Below are 20,186 nucleotides of genomic sequence, written 5' to 3'. Positions count from 1 at the left end.
CGGCCTCGCCGTCGCCGTCATCGGCGCCGTCGATGTCATCGGCGACGTCAGCGCCGTCGCCGATGGCGTCGCTGCTGGCGGCGGTGGCGGAGGCGCGGGCGCAGGGACGTCGCAGCCGTCGTCCCCCCGAGGTGCCGCCGGGGTGGGAGCGGGAATTTCGGGACACCTTCGTCCCCCTCTCCCGGGAGCAGCTGCAGCATCTGCTGCTGACGGTGACGGCGCCGGGGGGGGGACACATGGGGGGACACGGGGGGACGTGGGGGGACGTGGGGACATGGGGGGGATGGGGGGGTCATTGGGGGTCATTGGGGGACATGGGACATTGGGGGGACGCAGGGGACAGGGACATGGGGGGGACATGGGGGGACAGGGAGGTGGGGGACATGGGGACATTGGGGGGTCATTGGGGGACACGGAGACATGGGGGGACACGGGGACATGGGACATTGGGGGGTCATTGGGGGACATGGGGGGACACAGGGGACAGGGACATGGGGGGACATGGGGGGTCATTGGGGGACATGGGGACATGGGGGGACACGGGGACATGGGACATTGGGGGGTCATTGGGGGACAGGGGACATGGGGGGACATGGGGGGACAGGGAGATGGGGGACATGGGGACATTGGGGGGTCATTAGAGGACACGGGGGGACATGGGGACATTGGGGGTCATTGGGGGACATGGGGGGGACACGGGGACATGGGACATTGGGGGGACGCAGGGGACAGGGACATGGGGGGACATGGGGGGTCATTGGGGGACACGGGGACATGGGGGGACACGGGGACATGGGACATTGGGGGGTCATTGGGGGACATGGGGGGATACAGGGACAGGGACATGTGGGACATTGGGGGGACATGGGGGGTCATTGGGGGACGTGGGACATTGGGGGGACGCAGGGGACAGGGACATGGGGGGACATGGGGGGTCATTGGGGGACACGGGGACATGGGGGGACACGGGGACATGGGACATTGGGGGGTCATTGGGGGACAGGGGACATGGGGGGACATGGGGGGACAGGGAGATGGGGGACATGGGGACATTGGGGGGTCATTAGAGGACACGGGGGGACATGGGGACATTGGGGGTCATTGGGGGACATGGGGGGGACACGGGGACATGGGACATTGGGGGGACGCAGGGGACAGGGACATGGGGGGACATGGGGGGTCATTGGGGGACACGGGGACATGGGGGGACACGGGGACATGGGACATTGGGGGGTCATTGGGGGACATGGGGGGATACAGGGACAGGGACATGTGGGACATTGGGGGGACATGGGGGGTCATTGGGGGACATGGGGACATGGGGGGGACACGGGGACATGGGACATTGGGGGGTCATTGGGGGACATGGGGGGACACAGGGGACAGGGACATGGGGGACATGGGGGGTCATTGGGGGACGTGGGACATTGGGGGGACGCAGGGGACAGGGACATGGGGGGACATGGGGGGACAGGGAGGTGGGGGACATGGGGACATTGGGGGGTCATTGGGGGACATGGGGGGACATGGGGGGACGTGGGGACATAATGGGGGGCATGGGGACATTGGGGACATGGGGGGACGTGGGGGGACGTGGGGGGATGTGGGGACATGGGGGGGACAGGGGGATGTGGGGGGACATGGGGGGTCATTGGGGCACAGGGGGACATGGGGGGACACGGGGACATGGGGGGTCATTGGGGGACATGGGACATTGGGGGGACATGGGGACATGGGGGTCATTTGGGGACATGGGGGGGACACGGGGACATGGGGACATTGGGGGGACATGGGGGGACAGGAACGTGGGACATGGGGACATTGGGGGGACACAGGGACATGGGGGGACATGGGGATGTTGGGGGACATGGGGGGACACGGGGGGACAGGAACCTGGGGACATTGGGGGGACATGGAGGGAACAGTGGGGAGTGGGGGGACACGGGGGGACATGGGGACAGGGATGTGGGGGACATGGGGACATTGGGGGACACGGGGACGGGGGGGACACGAGGATATTGGGGGGACACGGGGACAGGGACGCGGGGATGGTGGGGGACATGGGGGGACAGGGACATGGCCGTGACCATGAGCTCCATGACCCCAATGTCCCCAATGTCCTCAATGACCCCAATGTCCTTCGTGTCCCCAATGACCCCAATGTCCCCAACGACCCCAAAGACCCCAGTGTCCCCCAATGTCCCAAATGTCCCCAATGTCCTCCATGACCCCCATGACCCCAGTGTCCCCAGTGTTCCCAATGTCCCCAATGACCCCCATGACCCAAATGTCCTCCATGACCCCAATGACCCCAGTGTCCCCCATGTCCCCAATGTCCCCAATGTCCTCAGTGTCCCCAGTGTCCCCCAACGTCCCCCAGTGTCCCCAGTGTCCCCAATGACCCCATGACCCCAATGACCCCAGTGTCCCCAGTGTCCCCCAGTGTCCCCAATGACCCCCATGACCCAAATGTCCCCAAGGTCCTCCATGACCCCAATGTCCCCAAAGACCCCAGTGTCCCCAATGTCCCCAATGACCCCATGACCCCAATGTCCCCAAACACCCCAATGTCCCCAGTGTCCCCAATGTCCCCAGTGACCCCCATGACCCCAATGTCCCCAATGTCCTCCATGATCCCAATGTCCTTCATGTCCCCAATGTCCCCAAAGACCCCAATGACCCCAATGTCCCCAGTGTCCCCAATGTCCTCCATGACCCCCATGTCCCCAATGTCCCCAAAGACCCCAACGTCCCCAGTGTCCCCAGTGTCCCCAGTGTCCCCAATGACCCCCATGACCCAAATGTCCCCAATGTCCCCAAAGACCCCAACGTCCCCAGTGTCCCCAGTGTCCCCAATGACCCCCATGACCCAAATGTCCCCAATGTCCTCCATGACCCCAATGTCCCCAAAGACCCCAATGTCCCCAATGTCCCCAGTGTCCCCAATGTCCCCAGTGTCCCCCAACGTCCCCCAGTGTCCCCCAGTGTCCCCAATGACCCCCATAACCCCAATGTCCCCAATGACCCCAATGTCCTCAAAGACCCCAACGTCCCCAGTGTCCCCAATGTCCCCCGGTGTCCCAAATGACCCCATGACCCAAATGTCCCCAATGTCCTCCATGACCCCAATGTCCCCGAAGACCCCAGTGTCCCCAATGTCCCCAATGACCCCATGACCCCAATGTCCCCAAACACCCCAATGTCCCCAGTGTCCCCAATGTCCCCAGTGACCCCCATGACCCCAATGTCCCCAATGTCCTCCATGATCCCAATGTCCTCCATGACCCCAATGTCCCCAAAGACCCCAATGTCCCCAATGTCCCCAGTGTCCCCCAGTGTCCCCAATGTCCTCCATGACCCCCATGTCCCCAATGTCCCCAAAGACCCCAACATCCCCAGTGTCCCCAATGTCCCCAATGACCCCCATGACCCAAATGTCCCCAATGTCCTCCATGATCCCAATGTCCTCCATGACCCCAATGTCCCCAAAGACCCCAACGTCCCCAGTGTCCCCAGTGTCCCCAATGTCCCCAGTGTCCCCAATGTCCCCAATGTCCCAAATGTCCCCAGTGTCCCCAATGTCCCAATGTCCTCCATGACCCCAATGTCCTTCATGTCCCCAATGTCCCCAAAGACCCCAGTGTCCCCCAATGTCCCCCAGTGTCCCCAGTGTCCCCAGTGTCCCCCAATGTCCCCAGTGTCCCCAGTGTCCCCAGTGTCCCCCAATGTCCCCAATGTTCCAAATGTCCCCAGTGTCCCCAATGTCCTCCATGACCCCAATGTCCTTCATGTCCCCAATGTCCCCAAAGACCCCAATGTCCCCAATGTCCCCAGTGTCCCCAGTGTCCCCAGTGTCCCCCAATGTCCCCAGTGTCCCCAGTGTCCCCAGTGTCCCCCAATGTCCCCAATGTCCCAAATGTCCCCAGTGTCCCCAATGTCCTCCATGACCCCAATGTCCTTCATGTCCCCAATGTCCCCAAAGACCCCAATGTCCCCAATGTCCCCCAGTGTCCCCAGTGTCCCCAGTGTCCCCCAATGTCCCCAGTGTCCCCGATGTCCCCAGTGTCCCCAAGGTCCCCCCGTGACCCCCCTGTCCCCCCAGGAGTTCCACCCGTCGGGCAGTTCCCGCGCCGCCTTCCTGGCCTTCGCCTCCCGCCTCGACCAAGCGCTGCACCCCCGCTACCACCGCCTGCACCTCCACCTCCAGGTCCTGCGCCCCAAAACCCAGCGGCACCCCAAAACCCAACAGCACCCCGAAATCTGCAGGTTCTGCACCCCAAAACCCACCAGCACCCCAAAATCTGCAGGTCCTGCGCCCCAAAACCTGACCTGCACCCCAAAATCTGCAGGTCCGGCGCCCCAAAACCCCAAAATCTGCAGGTCCCGCACCCCAAAACCCACCAGCACCCAAAAATCTGCAGGTCCTGCGCCCCAAAACCCACCAGCACCCCAAAATCTGCAGGTCCGGCGCCCCAAAACCCGACCTGCACCCCAAAATCTGCAGGTCCGGCGCCCCAAAACCCAAAAATCTGCAGGTCCCACACCCCAAAACCCACCAGCACCCAAAAATCTGCAGGTCCTGCGCCCCAAAACCTGACCTGCACCCAAAAATCTGCAGGTCCCGCACCCCAAAACCCACCAGCACCCAAAAATCTGCAGGTCCTGCGCCCCAAAACCTGACCTGCACCCCAAAATCTGCAGGTCCGGCGCCCCAAAACCCCAAAATCTGCAGGTCCCGCACCCCAAAACCCACCAGCACCCAAAAATCTGCAGGTCCTGCGCCCCAAAACCTGACCTGCACCCCAAAATCTGCAGGTCCGGCGCCCCAAAACCCAAAAATCTGCAGGTCCCGCACCCCCAAACCCACCAGCACCCAAAAATCTGCAGGTCCCGTGCCCCAAAACCCACCAGCACCCCAAAATCTGCAGGTCCTGCGCCCCAAAACCCGACCTGCACCCCAAAATCTGCAGGTCCGGCGCCCCAAAACCCCAAAATCTGCAGGTCCGGCGCCCCAAAACCCACCAGCACCCCAAAATCTGCAGGTCCCGCACCCCCAAACCCACCAGCACCCAAAAATCTGCAGGTCCTGCGCCCCAAAACCTGACCTGCACCCCAAAATGTGCAGGTCCGGCGCCCCAAAACCCAAAAATCTGCAGGTCCCGCACCCCAAAACCCACCAGCACCCAAAAATCTGCAGGTCCTGCGCCCCAAAACCTGACCTGCACCCCAAAATCTGCAGGTCCGGCGCCCCAAACCCCAAAAATCTGCAGGTCCCGCACCCCCAAACCCACCAGCACCCAAAAATCTGCAGGTCCCGTGCCCCAAAACCCACCAGCACCCCAAAATCTGCAGGTCCTGCGCCCCAAAACCCGACCTGCACCCCAAAATCTGCAGGTCCGGCGCCCCAAAACCCAAAAATCTGCAGGTCCCACACCCCAAAACCCACCAGCACCCAAAAATCTGCAGGTCCTGCGCCCCAAAACCTGACCTGCACCCCAAAATCTGCAGGTCCGGCGCCCCAAAACCCAAAAATCTGCAGGTCCCGCACCCCAAAACCCACCAGCACCCAAAAATCTGCAGGTCCCGTGCCCCAAAACCCACCAGCACCCCAAAATCTGCAGGTCCTGCGCCCCAAAACCCGACCTGCACCCCAAAATCTGCAGGTCCGGCGCCCCAAAACCCCAAAATCTGCAGGTCCGGCGCCCCAAAACCCACCAGCACCCCAAAATCTGCAGGTCCCGCACCCCCAAACCCACCAGCACCCCAAAATCTGCAGGTCCTGTGCCCCAAAACCCGACCTGCACCCCAAAATCTGCAGGTCCTGCACCCCAAGAACCAACCTGCACCGCAAAACCTGACCTGAACCCCAAAATCTGCAGGTTCCGCACCCCAAAAACCCACGAGCACCCCAAAATCTGCAGGTTCTGGACCTCAAAACCCACCAGCACCCCAAAACCTGACCTGCACCCCGAAATCTGCAGGTCCTGCGCCCCAAAACCCGACCTGCACCCCAAAATCTGCAGGTCCTGCACCCCAAAACCCACTCTGGACCCCAAAATCTGCAGGTTCTGCACCCCAAAACCCACTCTGCACCCCAAATCCCACCAGCACCCCGAAACCTGCAGGTCCTGCGCCCCAAAACCCACTCTGGACCCCAAAATCTGCAGGTTCTGCACCCCAAAACCCACTCTGGACCCCAAAACCCACCAGCACCCCAAAATCTGCAGGTCCTGCACCCCAAAACCCACTCTGGACCCCAAAACCCACCAGCACCCCAAAATCTGCAGGTTCTGGACCTCAAAACCCACCAGCACCCCAAAACCTGACCTGCACCCCGAAATCTGCAGGTCCTGCGCCCCAAAACCCGACCTGCACCCCAAAATCTGCAGGTCCTGCACCCCAAAACCCACCAGCACCCCAAAATCTGCAGGTTCTGCACCCCAAAACCCACTCTGGACCCCAAATCCCACCAGCACCCCGAAACCTGCAGGTCCTGCGCCCCAAAACCCACTCTGGACCCCAAAATCTGCAGGTTCTGCTCCCCAAAACCCACTCTGGACCCCAAAACCCACCAGCACCCCAAAATCTGCAGGTCCTGCACCCCAAAACCCACCAGCACCCCCACTACCACTGCCTGCCCCTGCACCTGAGGGTGCTGTGGGTGCTCTGGGGCGGCACTGGGAGTCACTGGGTGCTCTGGGTCGGTACTGGGAGTCACTGGGTCCTATGGGGTGGCACTGGGTTCTCTGGGGTGGCACTGGGAGTCACTGGGTGCTATGGGGTGGTACTGGGTGCTATGGGGTGGTACTGGGAGTCACTGGGTGCTCCGTGTCGGTACTGGGTGGTACTGGGTGCTATGGGGCAGCACTGGGTTCTCTGGGGTGGTACTGGGAGTCACTGGGTGCTATGGGGTGGTACTGGGTGCTATGGGGTGGTACTGGATGCTCTGGGGCAGCACTGGGAGTCACTGGGTGCTATGGGTCAGTACTGGGAGTCACTGGGTGCTCTGGGTTGGTACTGGGAGTCACTGGGTGCTCTGGGGCAGTACTGGGTGCTCTGGGGTGGTACTGGGTGGTACTGGGTGCTATGGGGCAATACTGGGTGCTCTGGGGTAGTACTGGGAGTCACTGGATGCTCTGGGGCAGCACTGGGAGTCACTGGGTGCTCTGGGTCGGTACTGGGTGCTATGGGGTGGTACTGGGTGGTACTGGGTGCTATGGGGCAATACTGGGTGCTCTGGGGCGGCACTGGGAGTCACTGGGTGCTCTGGGGCAGCACTGGGAGTCACTGGGTGCTCTGGGGCGGCACTGGGAGTCACTGGGTGCTCTGGGTCGGTACTGGGAGTCACTGGATGCTCTGGGGCAGTACTGGGTACTATGGGGTGGTACTGGGTGGTACTGGGTGCTATGGGGCAATACTGGGTGCTCCGGGTCGGTACTGGGAGTCACTGGGTGCTCTGACCCCAGCACCCCTCCCTCACCCCCCCTTCCCCCCCCCCCCCCCCCCCAGGCCTTGTACGGCCCCATCGACCCTGACCGAGACACAGGGGACCCCGGGGTGCCGGGGGGGTCCCCGGGGGGGGGTCGTCGGGAGAGAAGGGTGGTGGCCACCCTGGCCCGGTTACTGGCCGAAGCCAATTTCCAGCGGTTGCCCGAGGCCGCCATCGCCTTCGCCCTCCTGGTGCAGCACCCGCTGGACGAGGTGCAGGTGGGTGCTGGGGGGGGGGGGGTGTCTATGGGTGGGGGGGGTCTTTTGGTTGCCAGGGGGGTAGCACCCACTTATGGGGTGCTGGGGAGGGGGGTTACCCTGCATGGACCCCCACCCTGAGCAACATGGGCACCCATAGCCCCTCCAGAGACCCCCCCCATAGCCCCTCCATCGCCCCTCACAGCCCCCAGAGCCCCCCAAACCCCCCTCCCAGCCCCATCCTAAAACCCCCAGCCCCCCCCCAGCACCCCCAGAGCCCCCCCAAACCCCCCCAAGTCCCCTATAGCCCCAGCCCCCCAACCCCCCCATAGCCCCCCAAAGCCCCCTATGGCCCCTCACAGCCCCCCAGAGCCCCCCCAAACCCCCCTCCCAGTCCCATCCCAGCCCCTCCACCCCCCATAGCCCCCCCACAGCCCCCCACAGCCCCCACAGCCCCATCCCAGCCCCCCAGAACCCCCCCAAAACCCCCTCCCAGGCCCCCCCATAGCCCCTCCAGCCCCATCCCAGCCCCCCCCACCCCCCATACCCCCCCATAGCCCCCCCAGCCCCACTCCCATCCCATTCCCAGCCCCCAACTCCCCCCCCAAACGCCCCTCCCAGCCCCATCCCAGCCCCCCCGAGCCCCCCCAAACCCCCCTCCCAGCCCCCCCGAGCCTCCCCAGTCCCATCCCAGCCCCCTCCCAGCCCCCCCAGCCCCCATACCCCCCCATAGCCCCCTCTACCCCCCTCCCAGCCCCCCAGAGCCCCCCCAAACCCCCCTCCCAGCCCCCCCATACCCCCCCCTCCCCAAAATCCCGTGTCCCCCCCCCGCAGGTGTCGGTGAAGCTGGAGGAGTACGAGGAGATCCAGTTTTGGGCACTGGGGCAGCGGGTGGGACCCCTGCCCGACGCCCCCCCCCCTCCCCGGCGCTGGCCCTACAGCCGCCCCCCCCCGGCCCCCCACAGGCCAGTGGGGCAGAATTGGGGGGGGGGGGGCTATAAGGGGGGGTATGGGGCTGGGGGGGGGGCTCTAAGGGGGTTGGGGGGGTCCAGAGTGAGGGGGGGGCAGAAGGACGGCGGGGGTATGGGGGGGGCGACCCATAGTGGGGGGGGTCTCATAGGGGGGTGCTGGGATATGGGGTGCTGAGGTTTGGGGTGCTGGATTTTGGGGGTGCTGGGGTTTGGGGGTGCTGGCTTTTGAGGGTGCTGGATTTGGGGGTGCCAGGTTTTGGGGTGCTGGAGTTTGGGGTGCTGAGGTTTGGGGTGCTGGATTTTGGGGGTGCTGGAGTTTGGGGGTGCTGGAGTTTGGGGGTGCTGGGATATGGGGTGCCAGGTTTGGGGTGCTGCATTTTGGGGGTGCTGGATTTTGGGGGTGCTGGGATTTGGGGGTGCTGGGTTTTGGGGTGCTGGGATATGGGGTGCCAAGGGTTTGGGGTGCTGGATTTTGGGGGTGCTGGGGTTTGGGGGTGCTGGGGTTTGGGGTGCTGGGCTTTGGGCGTGCCACGCTTCAGAGTTTGGGGTCCACACCTTGTTTGGGGGTCCCCGTGTTCCGGGGCTCAGGGGTCTCTGGGTTTCACAGCTTCGGGGTCTCCATGTTCCTGGGTTGGGGGGTCCCCATGTTTCAGAGCTTGGGGGTCTCTGGGTTTTGGGGCTCGGGGGTCCCCATGTTTCAGGGCTCGGGGGTCTCTGGGTTTCACAGCTTTGGGGTCTCCCTGTTTCAGGACTTGGGGGTCCCCATGTTCCAGGGCTCTGGGGTCTCTGTGTTCTGGGGCTCAGGGGTCTCTGGGTTTTGGGGCTCGGGGGTCTCTGGGTTTCGCAGCTTCGGGGTCTCCATGTTCCTGGGTTGGGGGGTCCCCATGTTTCAGGGCTTGGGGGTCTCTGGGTTTTGGGGCTCAGGGGTCTCTGGGTTTCACAGCTTTGGGGTCCCCATGTTCCAGGGCTTGAGGGTCTCTGGTTTTTGGGGCTCAGGGTCTCTGGGTTTCATGGCTTTGGGGTCTCCACATTCTGGGGCTCAGGGGTCTCTGGGTTTTGCAGCTTTGGGGTCCCCACGTTCCGGGGCTCAGGGGTCTCTGGGTTTTGGGGCTCAGGGGTCTCTGGGTTTCACAGCTTTGGGGTCCCCATGTTCCGGGGTTGGGGGTCTCTGGGTTTTGGGGCTCAGGGGTCTCTGGGTTCCAGGGCTTGGGGGTCTCTGGGTTTTGGGGCTCGGGGGTCTCTGGGTTTCACAGCTTTGGGGTCCCCACATTCTGGGGCTCGGGGGTCTCTGGGTTTCGGGGCTCAGGGGTCTCTGGGTTTTGGGGCTTGGGGGTCTCTGGGTTTCACAGCTTTGGGGTCCCCGTGTTCCGGGGTTAGGGGGTCCCCACGTTCCGGGGCTCAGGGTCTCTGTGTTCCGGGACTCGGGGGGGTCTCTGTGTTTCGCATCTTGGGGTTCCCCGTGTTCCGTGGTTGGGGGGTCCCCAAGTTCTGGGGCTCGGGGGTCTCTGGGTTTTGGGGCTCAGGGGTCTCTGGGTTTCACAGCTTTGGGGTCCCCGTGTTCCAGGGTTGGGGGTCTCTGGGTTTTGGGGCTCAGGGGTCTCTGGGTTCCAGGGCTTGGGGGTCTCTGGGTTTTGGGCTCAGGGGTCTCTGGGTTCCAGGGCTTGGGGGTCTCTGGGTTTTGGGGCTCGGGGGTCTCTGGGTTTCGTGGCTTTGGGGCCCCCATGTTCCGGGGCTTGGGGGTCTCTGGGTTTTGGGGCTCGGGGGTCTCTGGATTTTGGGGCTCAGGGTCCCCATGTTCCAGGGCTCAGGGGTCCCCATGTCTTGGGGCTTGGGGGTCTCTGGGTTTCGCAGCTTTGGGGTCCCCATGTTCCAGGGCTTGAGGGTCTTTGGTTTTTGGGGCTCGGGGGTCTCTGGGTTTCGGGGCTCGGGGGTCTCTGTGTTCCGGGGTTGGGGGTCTCTGGGTTTTGGGGCTCAGGGGTCTCTGGGTTCCAGGGCTTGGGGGTCTCTGGGTTTTGGGGCTCGGGGGTCTCTGGGTATCACAGCTTTGGGGTCCCCACATTCTGGGGCTCGGGGGTCTCTGGGTTTTGGGGCTCAGGGGTCTCTGGGTTTTGGGGCTCAGGGGTCTCCGGGTTTCACGGCTTTGGGGTCTCCCCATTTCAGGGCTTGGGGGTCCCCACATTCTGGGGCTCAGGGGTCTCTGGGTTTTGCAGTTTTGGGGTCCCCACGTTCCGGGGCTCAGGGGTCTCTGTGTTCCGGGACTCGGGGGGTCTCTGTGTTTCGCGTCTTGGGGTTCCCCGTGTTCCGTGGTTGGGGGGTCCCCAAGTTCTGGGGCTCGGGGGTCTCTGGGTTTTGGGGCTCAGGGGTCTCTGGGTTTCACAGCTTTGGGGTCCCCGTGTTCCAGGGTTGGGGGTCTCTGGGTTTTGAGGCTCAGGGGTCTCTGGGTTCCAGGGCTTGGGGGTCTCTGGGTTTTGGGGCTCGGGGGTCTCTGGGTTTCGTGGCTTTGGGGCCCCCATGTTCCGGGGCGTGGGGGTCTCTGGGTTTTGGGGCTCGGGGGTCTCTGGGTTTTGGGGCTCAGGGTCCCCATGTTCCAGGGCTCAGGGGTCCCCCTGTCTTGGGGCTTGGGGGTCTCTGGGTTTTGCAGCTTTGGGGTCCCCATGTTCCAGGGCTTGAGGGTCTTTGGTTTTTGGGGCTCGGGGGTCTCTGGGTTTCGGGGCTCGGGGGTCTCTGTGTTCCGGGGTTGGGGGTCTCTGGGTTTTGGGGCTCAGGGGTCTCTGGGTTCCAGGGCTTGGGGGTCTCTGGGTTTTGGGGCTCGGGGGTCTCTGGGTATCACAGCTTTGGGGTCCCCACATTCTGGGGCTCGGGGGTCTCTGGGTTTCGGGACTCGGGGGGGTCTCTGTGTTTTGCATCTTCGGGTACCCCATGTCCCGTGGTGCCATTTTTGGGGTGTGTGTCCCCCCCCCCCACCCCGGGCAGGCGATATTTCCGTCGGGTGGTGGTGGTCGCCCGTCCGCGTGGCGCGGGGCTGGAGCTGGCGGCTTTCCGGGAGGTTCCGCTGGAAGCCCTGGAGCTGCTGCTGGGGAGGGGGCGAGTGCGGACCCCCGGGTTGACGCGCGCCCGCCTGCACCTGGGGCTGGCGGCGTGGGGCATCTTCCTCTTCCTCAACCTGGGGCTGGGGCTGATGGCCGACCTCAAGGTGGGGGCCACCGGCCTCCTCCTGGGGCTGGGGGCCGTTGTCGCCTTCCGCGGAGCCAAGGTGGGGGGAATTGGGGGGTTGGGGGGGGTTACGGGGGGGTTTTGGGGGGTCACAGGGGGTTTTGGGGGGCAGAGGGGGGTTTTGGGGGAATCCAGGGGGGTTGGGGGGGTCACAGAGGGGTTTTGGGGGGGACCCAGGGGGTTTTGGGGGAGCAGAGGGGGGTTTTGGGGGGTCACAGGGGGGTTTTGGGGGGTTATGGGGGGTTTGGGGGGTCAGAAGGGGGGTTTTGGGGGGCAGAGGGGGGGTTTGGGGGGTCACAGGGGGTTTTGGGGGGTTATGGGGGTTTGGGGGGTCAGAAGGGGGGTTTTGGGGGGTTATGGGGGGGTTGGGGGGCAGAAGGGGGGGGTTGGGGGGTCACAGGGGGTTTTGGGGGGGCAGAGGGGGGTTTTGGGGGGGAATCCAGGGGGGTTGGGGGGACAGAGGGGGGTTTTGGGGGGGGCAGAGGGGGGTTTGGGGGGATCACAGGGGGTTTTGGGGGAGCAGATGGGGGTTTTGGGGGGTCACAGGGGGGGTTTGGGGGGTTATGGGGGGTTTGGGGGGTCAGAAGGGGGGTTTTGGGGGGCAGAGGGGGGTTTTGGGGGGTCAGAAGGGGGGTTTTGGGGGGTTATGGGGGGTTTGGGGGGTCAGAAGGGGGGTTTTGGAGGGTTATGGGGGGTTTGGGGGGGCAGAAGGGGGGGTTTGGGGGGTCACAGGGGGTTTTGGGGGGCAGAGGGGGGTTTTGGGGGGAATCCAGGGGGGTTGGGGGGGTCACAGAGGGGTTTTGGGGGGGACCCAGGGGGTTTTGGGGGAGCAGAGGGGGGTTTTGGGGGGTCACAGGGGGGTTTTGGGGGGTTATGGGGGGTTTGGGGGGTCAGAGGGGGGGTTTTGGGGGGCAGAGGGGGGGTTTGGGGGGTCACAGGGGGTTTTGGGGGGTTATGGGGGTTTGGGGGGTCAGAAGGGGGGTTTTGGGGGGTTATGGGGGGTTTGGGGGGGCAGAAGGGGGGGTTTGGGGGGTCACAGGGGGTTTTGGGGGGGCAGAGGGGGGTTTTGGGGGGAATCCAGGGGGGTTGGGGGGGTCACAGAGGGGTTTTGGGGGGGACCCAGGGGGTTTTGGGGGAGCAGAGGGGGGTTTTGGGGGGTCACAGGGGGGTTTTGGGGGGTTATGGGGGGTTTGGGGGGTCAGAAGGGGGGTTTTGGGGGGGCAGAGGGGGGTTTTGGGGGGAATCCAGGGGGGTTGGGGGGGTCACAGAGGGGTTTTGGGGGGGACCCAGGGGGTTTTGGGGGGGCAGAGGGGGGTTTTGGGGGGGAATCCAGGGGGGTTGGGGGGACAGAGGGGGGTTTTGGGTGGGACCCAGGGGGTTTTGGGGGATCACAGGGGGTTTTGGGGGGTCACAGGGGGTTTTGGGGGGAATCCAGGGGGTTTTGGGGGGGCAGAGGGGGGTTTTGGGGGGAGCCAGGGGGTTTTGGGGGGGCAGAGGGGGGGTTTGGGGGGGGTCACAGGGGGTTTTGGGGGGAGCAGAGAGGGGTTTTGGGGGGATCCAGGGGTTTTGGGGGGACCTGGGAGGTTTGGGGGGGGGCACGGATGTCAGGGGGGCGCATGTGAGGGCACGTGAGGGCACGTGAGGCTGGTGCAAGGGCGTGCGAGGGCACGTGGGTCCGTGTGAGCTGCACGTGAGTCCACGTGAGCCCACACGAGGCCGGTGCAAGGGTGTGCGAGGGCACGTGGGTCCGTGTGAGCTGCACGTGAATCCACGTGAGGCCACACGAGGCCGGTGCGAGGGTGTGTGAGGGCACGTGGGTCCGTGCAAGGCGCACGTGAGGCCAGTGCAAAGCTGTGCAAGGGCATGTGGGTCCGTGTGAGGTGCACGTGAGTCCACATGAGGCTGGTGCGAGGGTGTGCGAGACACGTGTGAGGGCACATGGGTCCATGTGAGTCCATGTGAGTCCACACGAGGCCGGTGCGAGGGCGTGTGAGGTCGTGCAAGGTGCGTGTGAGAGCACGTGGGTCCATGTGAGGTGCACAGGAGTCCACGTGAGGCCACACGAGGCCGGTGCAAGGGCGTGCGAGGGCACGTGGGTCCGTGCGAGGTGCACGTGAGTCCACGTGAGGCTGATGTGAGGGCGTGCAAGGCACGTGTGAGGACACATGGGTCCATGTGAGGTGCATGTGAGTCCACGTGAGGCCGGTGCGAGGGCGTGCGAGGGCACGTGGGTCCGTGCGAGGTGCACGTGAGTCCACGTGAGGCTGATGTGAGGGCGTGCAAGGCACGTGTGAGGACACATGGGTCCATGTGAGGTGCATGTGAGTCCACGTGAGGCCGATGCGAGGGCGTGCGAGGGCACGTGGGTCCGTGCGAGGTGCACGTGAGTCCACATGAGGCTGGTGTGAGGGTGTGCAAGGCACGTGTGAGGGCACATGGGTCCATGTGAGTCCATGTGAGTCCACACGAGGCCGGTGCGAGGGCGTGTGAGGTCGTGCAAGGTGCGTGTGAGAGCACGTGGGTCCATGTGAGGTGCACAGGAGTCCACGTGAGGCCACACGAGGCCGGTGCAAGGGCGTGCGAGGGCACGTGGGTCCGTGTGAGGTGCACGCGAGTCCACGCGCGGACGGCGCGAGGGCGTGCGAGGGCACACGGGTCCGTGCGAGGCTCGCACACGCGCGTGTTTCCGTGTCCCCCGCCGCAGGCGTTCGCCCGGCGGCGCGAGGCGGCGGCGCTGGAGCTGGCGCGCAGCCGGTACCGGCGCGGCACGGCGCAGCACGGGGAACTGGTGGCCGCCCTGACCCGGCGGGCGCAGGATGAGGCCACCAAGGAAGCGCTGCTGGCCCACACCTTCCTGCCCCGCTGCCACGGTGCGGGGGGGTCCTGGGGGGTCCCTGGGGGGTCCTGGGGGGTCCTTGGTGGGTTTGGAGGGGTCCTGGGGGGTCCCTGGGGGGTCCTGGGGGGTCCTGGGGGGTCCTTAGTGGGTTTGGAGGGGTCCTGGGGGGTCCCTGGGGGGTCCTGGGGCATCCTTGGTGGGTCCTGGGGGGTCCCTGGTGGGTTTGGGGGGTCCCAGGTGGGCGCTGGGGGGTCCTTGGTGGGTTTGGGGGGGTCCCAGTGGGTCCTGGGGGGTCCCTGGGGGGCCCTGGGGGGTCCCTGGTGGGTTTGGGGGGTCCCAGGTGGGTCCTGGGGGGTCCCTGGTGGGCGCTGGGGGGTCCTTGGTGGGTTTGGGGGGGTCCCAGTGGGTCCTGGGGGGTCCCAGGTGGGCGCTGGGGGGTCCCTGGTGGGTTTGGGGGGTCCCAGTGGGTCCGGGGGGGTCCCTGGTGGGTTTGGGGGGGGTCCCAGTGGGTCCTGGGGGGTCCCTGGGGGGTCCTGGGGGGTCCCTGGTGGGTTCGGGGGGTCCCAGGTGGGCGCTGGGGGGTCCCTGGGGGGTTTGGGGGGGTCCCAGTGGGTCCTGGGGGGTCCCTGGGGGGTCCCTGGGGGGTTCGGGGGGTCCCAGGTGGGCGCTGGGGGGTCCCTGGGGGGTTCGGGGGGTCCCAGTGGGTCCTGGGGGGTCCCTGGGGGGTCCCTGGTGGGTTCGGGGGGTCCCAGGTGGGCGCTGGGGGGTCCCTGGGGGGTTCGGGGGGTCCCAGGTGGGCGCTGGGGGGTCCCTGGGGGGTTCGGGGGGTCCCAGTGGGTCCTGGGGGGTCCCTGGGGGGCCCTGGGGGGTCCCTGGTGGGTTTGGGGGGGTCCCAGTGGGTCCTGGGGGGTCCCTGGGGGGTCCCTGGTGGGTTCGGGGGGTCCCAGGTGGGCGCTGGGGGGTCCCTGGGGGGTTCGGGGGGTCCCAGGTGGGCGCTGGGGGGTCCCTGGGGGGTTCGGGGGGTCCCAGTGGGTCCTGGGGGGTCCCTGGGGGCCCTGGGGGGTCCCTGGTGGGTTTGGGGGGGTCCAGTGGGTCCTGGGGGGTCCCTGGGGGGTCCCTGGTGGGTTCGGGGGGTCCCAGGTGGGCGCTGGGGGGTCCCTGGGGGGTTCGGGGGGTCCCAGGTGGGCGCTGGGGGGTCCCTGGGGGGTTCGGGGGGTCCCAGTGGGTCCTGGGGGGTCCCTGGGGGGCCCTGGGGGGTCCCTGGTGGGTTTGGGGGGGTCCCAGTGGGTCCTGGGGGGTCCCTGGGGGGTCCCTGGTGGGTTCGGGGGGTCCCAGTGGGTCCTGGGGGGTCCCGGGGGGGTCCCTGGTGGGTTCGGGGGGTCCCAGGTGGGCGCTGGGGGGTCCCTGGTAGGTTTGGGGGGGTCCCAGTGGGTTTGGGGGGTCCCTGGGGGGTCCCTGGGGGGTTCGGGGGGTCCCAGGTGGGCGCTGGGGGGTCCCTGGGGGGTTCGGGGGGTCCCAGTGGGTCCTGGGGGGTCCCTGGGGGGTCCCTGGGGGGTTCGGGGGGTCCCAGTGGGTGCTGGGGGGTCCCTGGGGGGCCCTGGGGGGACCCTGGTGGGTTCGGGGGGTCCCAGTGGGTGCTGGGGGGTCCCTGGGGGGTTTGGGGGGTCCCAGTGGGTCCTGGGGGGTCCCTGGGGGGTCCCTGGTGGGTTCGGGGGGTCCCAGGTGGGCGCTGGGGGGTCCCTGGTGGGTTCGGGGGGTCCCAGTGGGTCCGGGGGGGTCCCTGGGGCGTTCGGGGGGTCCCAGTGGGTCCTGGGGGGTCCCTGGGGGGTTCGGGGGGTCCCAGTGGGTCCGGGGGGGTCCTTGGTGGGTGCTGGGGGGTCCCTGGTGGGTTTGGGGGGGTCCCAGTGGGTCCGGGGGGGTCCCTGGGGGGTTCGGGGGGTCCCAGTGGGTCCTGGGGGGTCCCTGGGGGGTCCCTGGGGGGTTCGGGGGGTCCCAGGTGGGCGCTGGGGGGTCCCTGGGGGGTTCGGGGGGTCCCAGTGGGTCCTGGGGGGTCCCTGGGGGGTCCCTGGTGGGTTCGGGGGGTCCCAGGTGGGCGCTGGGGGGTCCCTGGGGGGTTCGGGGGGTCCCAGTGGGTCCTGGGGGGTCCCTGGGGGGTCCCTGGGGGGTTCGGGGGGTCCCAGGTGGGCGCTGGGGGGTCCCTGGGGGGTTCGGGGGGTCCCAGTGGGTCCTGGGGGGTCCTGGGGGGTCCCTTGGGGGTTCGGGGGGTCCCAGGTGGGTGCTGGGGGGTCCTTGGGGGGTTCGGGGGGTCCCAGTGGGTCCTGGGGGGTCCCGGGGGGGTCCCTGGGGGGTTCGGGGGGTCCCAGTGGGTGCTGGGGGATCCCTGGGGGGTTTGGGGGGCTCCCTGGTGGGTTCGGGGGGTCCTAGGTGGGTCCTGGGGGGTCCCTGGTGGGTTTGGGGGGGTCCCAGTGGGTCCTGGGGGGTCCCTGGTGGGTTTGGGGGGGTCCCAGTGGGTCCTGGGGGGTCCCTGGGGGGTTCGGGTGGTCCCAGGTGGGCGCTGGGGGGTCCCTGGGGGGTTCGGGGGGTCCCAGGTGGGCGCTGGGGGGTCCCTGGGGGGTTCGGGGGGTCCCAGTGGGTCCTGGGGGGTCCCGGGGGGGTCCCAGGTGGGCGCTGGGGGGTCCCTGGGGGGTTCGGGGGGTCCCAGTGGGTCCTGGGGGGTCCTGGGGGGTCCCTGGGGGGTTTGGGGGGTCCCAGGTGGGCGCTGGGGGGTCCCTGGTGGGTTTGGGGGGGTCCCAGTGGGTCCTGGTGGGTTCGGGGGGTCCCAGGTGGGCGCTGGGGGGTCCCTGGGGGGTTCGGGGGGTCCCAGGTGGGCGCTGGGGGGTCCCTGGTGGGTTTGGGGGGGTCCCAGTGGGTCCTGGGGGGTCCCGGGGGGGTCCCTGGTGGGTTCGGGGGGTCCCAGGTGGGTCCTGGGGGGTCCCTGGTGGGTTTGGGGGGGTCCCAGTGGGTCCTGGGGGGTCCCTGGGGGGTCCCTGGTGGGTTCGGGGGGTCCCAGTGGGTCCTGGGGGGTCCCTGGTGGGTTTGGGGGGGTCCCAGTGGGTCCTGGGGGGTCCCTGGGGGGTCCCTGGGGGGTTCGGGGGGTCCCAGTGGGTCCTGGGGGGTCCCTGGTGGGTTTGGGGGGGGTCCCAGTGGGTCCTGGGGGGTCCCTGGGGGGTCCCTGGGGGGTTCGGGGGGTCCCAGTGGGTCCTGGGGGGTCCCTGGGGGGTCCCTGGTGGGTTCGGGGGGTCCCAGGTGGGCGCCGGGGGGGTCCCTGGGGGGTTCGGGGGGTCCCAGGTGGGCGCTGGGGGGTCCCTGGGGGGTTCGGGGGGTCCCAGGTGGGCGCTGGGGGGTCCCTGGTGGGTTCGGGGGGTCCCAGTGGGTCCTGGGGGGTCCCTGGGGGGTCCCTGGTGGGTTCGGGGGGTCCCAGTGGGTCCTGGGGGGTCCCTGGTGGGTTTGGGGGGGTCCCAGTGGGTCCTGGGGGGTCCCGGGGGGGTCCCTGGTGGGTTCGGGGGGTCCCAGGTGGGCGCCGGGGGGGTCCCTGGGGGGTTCGGGGGGTCCCAGGTGGGCGCTGGGGGGTCCCTGGGGGGTTCGGGGGGTCCCAGTGGGTCCTGGGGGGTCCCAGGTGGGCGCTGGGGGGTCCTGGGGGGTTCGGGGGGTCCCAGTGGGTCCTGGGGGGTCCCGGGGGGGTCCCTGGGGGGCCCTGGGGGGTCCCTGGGGGGTTCGGGGGGTCCCAGTGGGTTTGGGGGGTCCCAGTGGGTGCTGGGGGATCCCTGGGGGGTTTGGGGGGCTCCCTGGTGGGTTCGGGGGGTCCCAGGTGGGTCCTGGGGGGTCCCAGTGGGTCCTGGGGGGTCCTGGGGGGTCCTTGGTGGGTGCTGGGGGGTCCCTGGTGGGTTCGGGGGGTCCTTGGTGGGTGCTGGGGGGTCCCTGGTGGGTTTGGGGGGTCCCAGGTGGGCGCTGGGGGGTCCTTGGTGGGTTTGGGGGGGTCCCAGTGGGTCCTGGGGGGTCCCTGGTGGGTTTGGGGGGGTCCCAGTGGGTGCTGGGGGGTCCCTGGGGGGTCCCTGGTGGGTTTGGGGGGGTCCCAGTGGGTCCTGGGGGGTCCCTGGGGGGTCCCTGGTGGGTTCGGGGGGTCCCAGGTGGGCGCTGGGGGGTCCCTGGGGGGTTCGGGGGGTCCCAGTGGGTCCTGGGGGGTCCCTGGGGGGTCCCTGGGGGGTTCGGGGGGTCCCAGTGGGTCCTGGGGGGTCCCTGGGGGGTCCCTGGGGGGTTCGGGGGGTCCCAGTGGGTCCTGGGGGGTCCCTGGGGGGTCCCTGGTGGGTTCGGGGGGTCCCAGGTGGGCGCTGGGGGGTCCCTGGTGGGTTTGGGGGGGTCCCAGTGGGTCCTGGGGGGTCCCTGGGGGGTCCCTGGGGGGTTCGGGGGGTCCCAGTGGGTCCTGGGGGGTCCCTGGGGGGTCCCTGGTGGGTTGGGGGGGTCCCAGGTGGGCGCTGGGGGGTCCCAGTTGGGTCCTGGGGGGTCCTTGGTGGGTGCTGGGGGGTCCCTGGTGGGTTTGGGGGGGTCCCAGTGGGTCCTGGGGGGTCCCAGGTGGGCGCTGGGGGGTCCTGGGGGGTTCGGGGGGTCCCAGGTGGGCGCTGGGGGGTCCCTGGTGGGTTTGGGGGGGTCCCAGTGGGTCCTGGGGGGTCCCTGGGGGGTCCCTGGGGGGTTCGGGGGGTCCCAGTGGGTCCTGGGGGGTCCCTGGGGGGTCCCTGGTGGGTTCGGGGGGTCCCAGGTGGGCGCTGGGGGGTCCCTGGTGGGTTTGGGGGGGTCCCAGTGGGTCCTGGGGGGTTCGGGGGGGCGCTGGGGGGTCCCTGGGGGGTTCGGGGGGTCCCAGTGGGTTTGGGGGGTCCCGGGGCTGCCAGGTGGGCCGTGGGCTCCCCGGGGGGGCCGGCAGGGTGCGGGGCGCCCCCCGACGCCCGCGGTGCCCCCCAGGCGCGCAGGCGGAGGCCCGGCTGCAGGCGGAGGTGGAGGCCTGGCTGCGGCGCCGCTTGGGGCTGCCCTTGGCCTTCCCGGCGCGGCGAGCCCTGCGCCGCCTGCGGGGGCTGGGGGGCGCCGGGACCCCCGACCCCGGCGGACGACGAGCAGCGGGGGGGCAATAAAGAGAGGGGGGCCCTGGCCCGGACCCCTGACCCCTGACCCTGGCATCCACGGGGACACGGGGTGAGGCCCGACCCCTGACCTTGACCCCCGACCCTACTACCCGTGGGGGGACGGGGCGACCCCTGACCCCATTACCCACGGGGAGACGGGGCGACCCCCGACCCCTGACCCCATTACCCACGGGGAGATGGGGTGACCCCCGACCCCTGACCCTATTACCCACGGGGACACGGGGTGACCCCTGACCCCTGACCCTATTACCCGTGGGGACACGGGGTGACCCCCGACCCCTGACCCTATTATTACCCGTGGGGACACAG

The 20,186-nt window shown here is 68.0% G+C and overlaps 1 protein-coding gene across 1 annotated transcript; it reads left to right on the top strand.

Annotated features, from left to right (window-relative positions):
* TMEM143 (transmembrane protein 143) lies at positions 1-19,865 on the top strand. The gene is made up of 7 exons (XM_069777788.1): positions 1-212; positions 4,103-4,207; positions 7,510-7,707; positions 8,521-8,651; positions 11,631-11,910; positions 14,575-14,740; positions 19,699-19,865. Exons 1-7 carry the CDS (start codon positions 33-35, stop codon positions 19,863-19,865), a joined length of 1,227 nt encoding a protein of 408 aa, XP_069633889.1. The 5' UTR covers positions 1-32.
* Positions 19,866-20,186: the final 321 nt, after the last annotated feature.

This window comes from Haliaeetus albicilla, unplaced genomic scaffold (assembly GCF_947461875.1).
Source record: "Haliaeetus albicilla unplaced genomic scaffold, bHalAlb1.1 scaffold_167, whole genome shotgun sequence".
Classification (NCBI taxonomy): domain Eukaryota; kingdom Metazoa; phylum Chordata; class Aves; order Accipitriformes; family Accipitridae; genus Haliaeetus; species Haliaeetus albicilla.
Note: the sequence above shows the minus strand (reverse complement) of the source record. Positions and strands in the feature narration are given on the sequence as shown.

What these genes read in the sequence shown, in the direction of transcription:
- TMEM143 (XM_069777788.1), top strand. Translation starts at nt 33, where the DNA reads ATGTCATCGGCGACGTCAGCGCCGTCGCCGATGGCGTCGCTGCTGGCG. An exon ending in GCCTGCACCTCCACCTCCAG is followed by an intron (nt 4,208 to 7,509) that starts GTCCTGCGCCCC and finishes CCCCCCCCCCAG; the next exon opens with GCCTTGTACGGCCCCATCGA. An exon ending in CTTCCTGCCCCGCTGCCACG is followed by an intron (nt 14,741 to 19,698) that starts GTGCGGGGGGGT and finishes GGTGCCCCCCAG; the next exon opens with GCGCGCAGGCGGAGGCCCGG.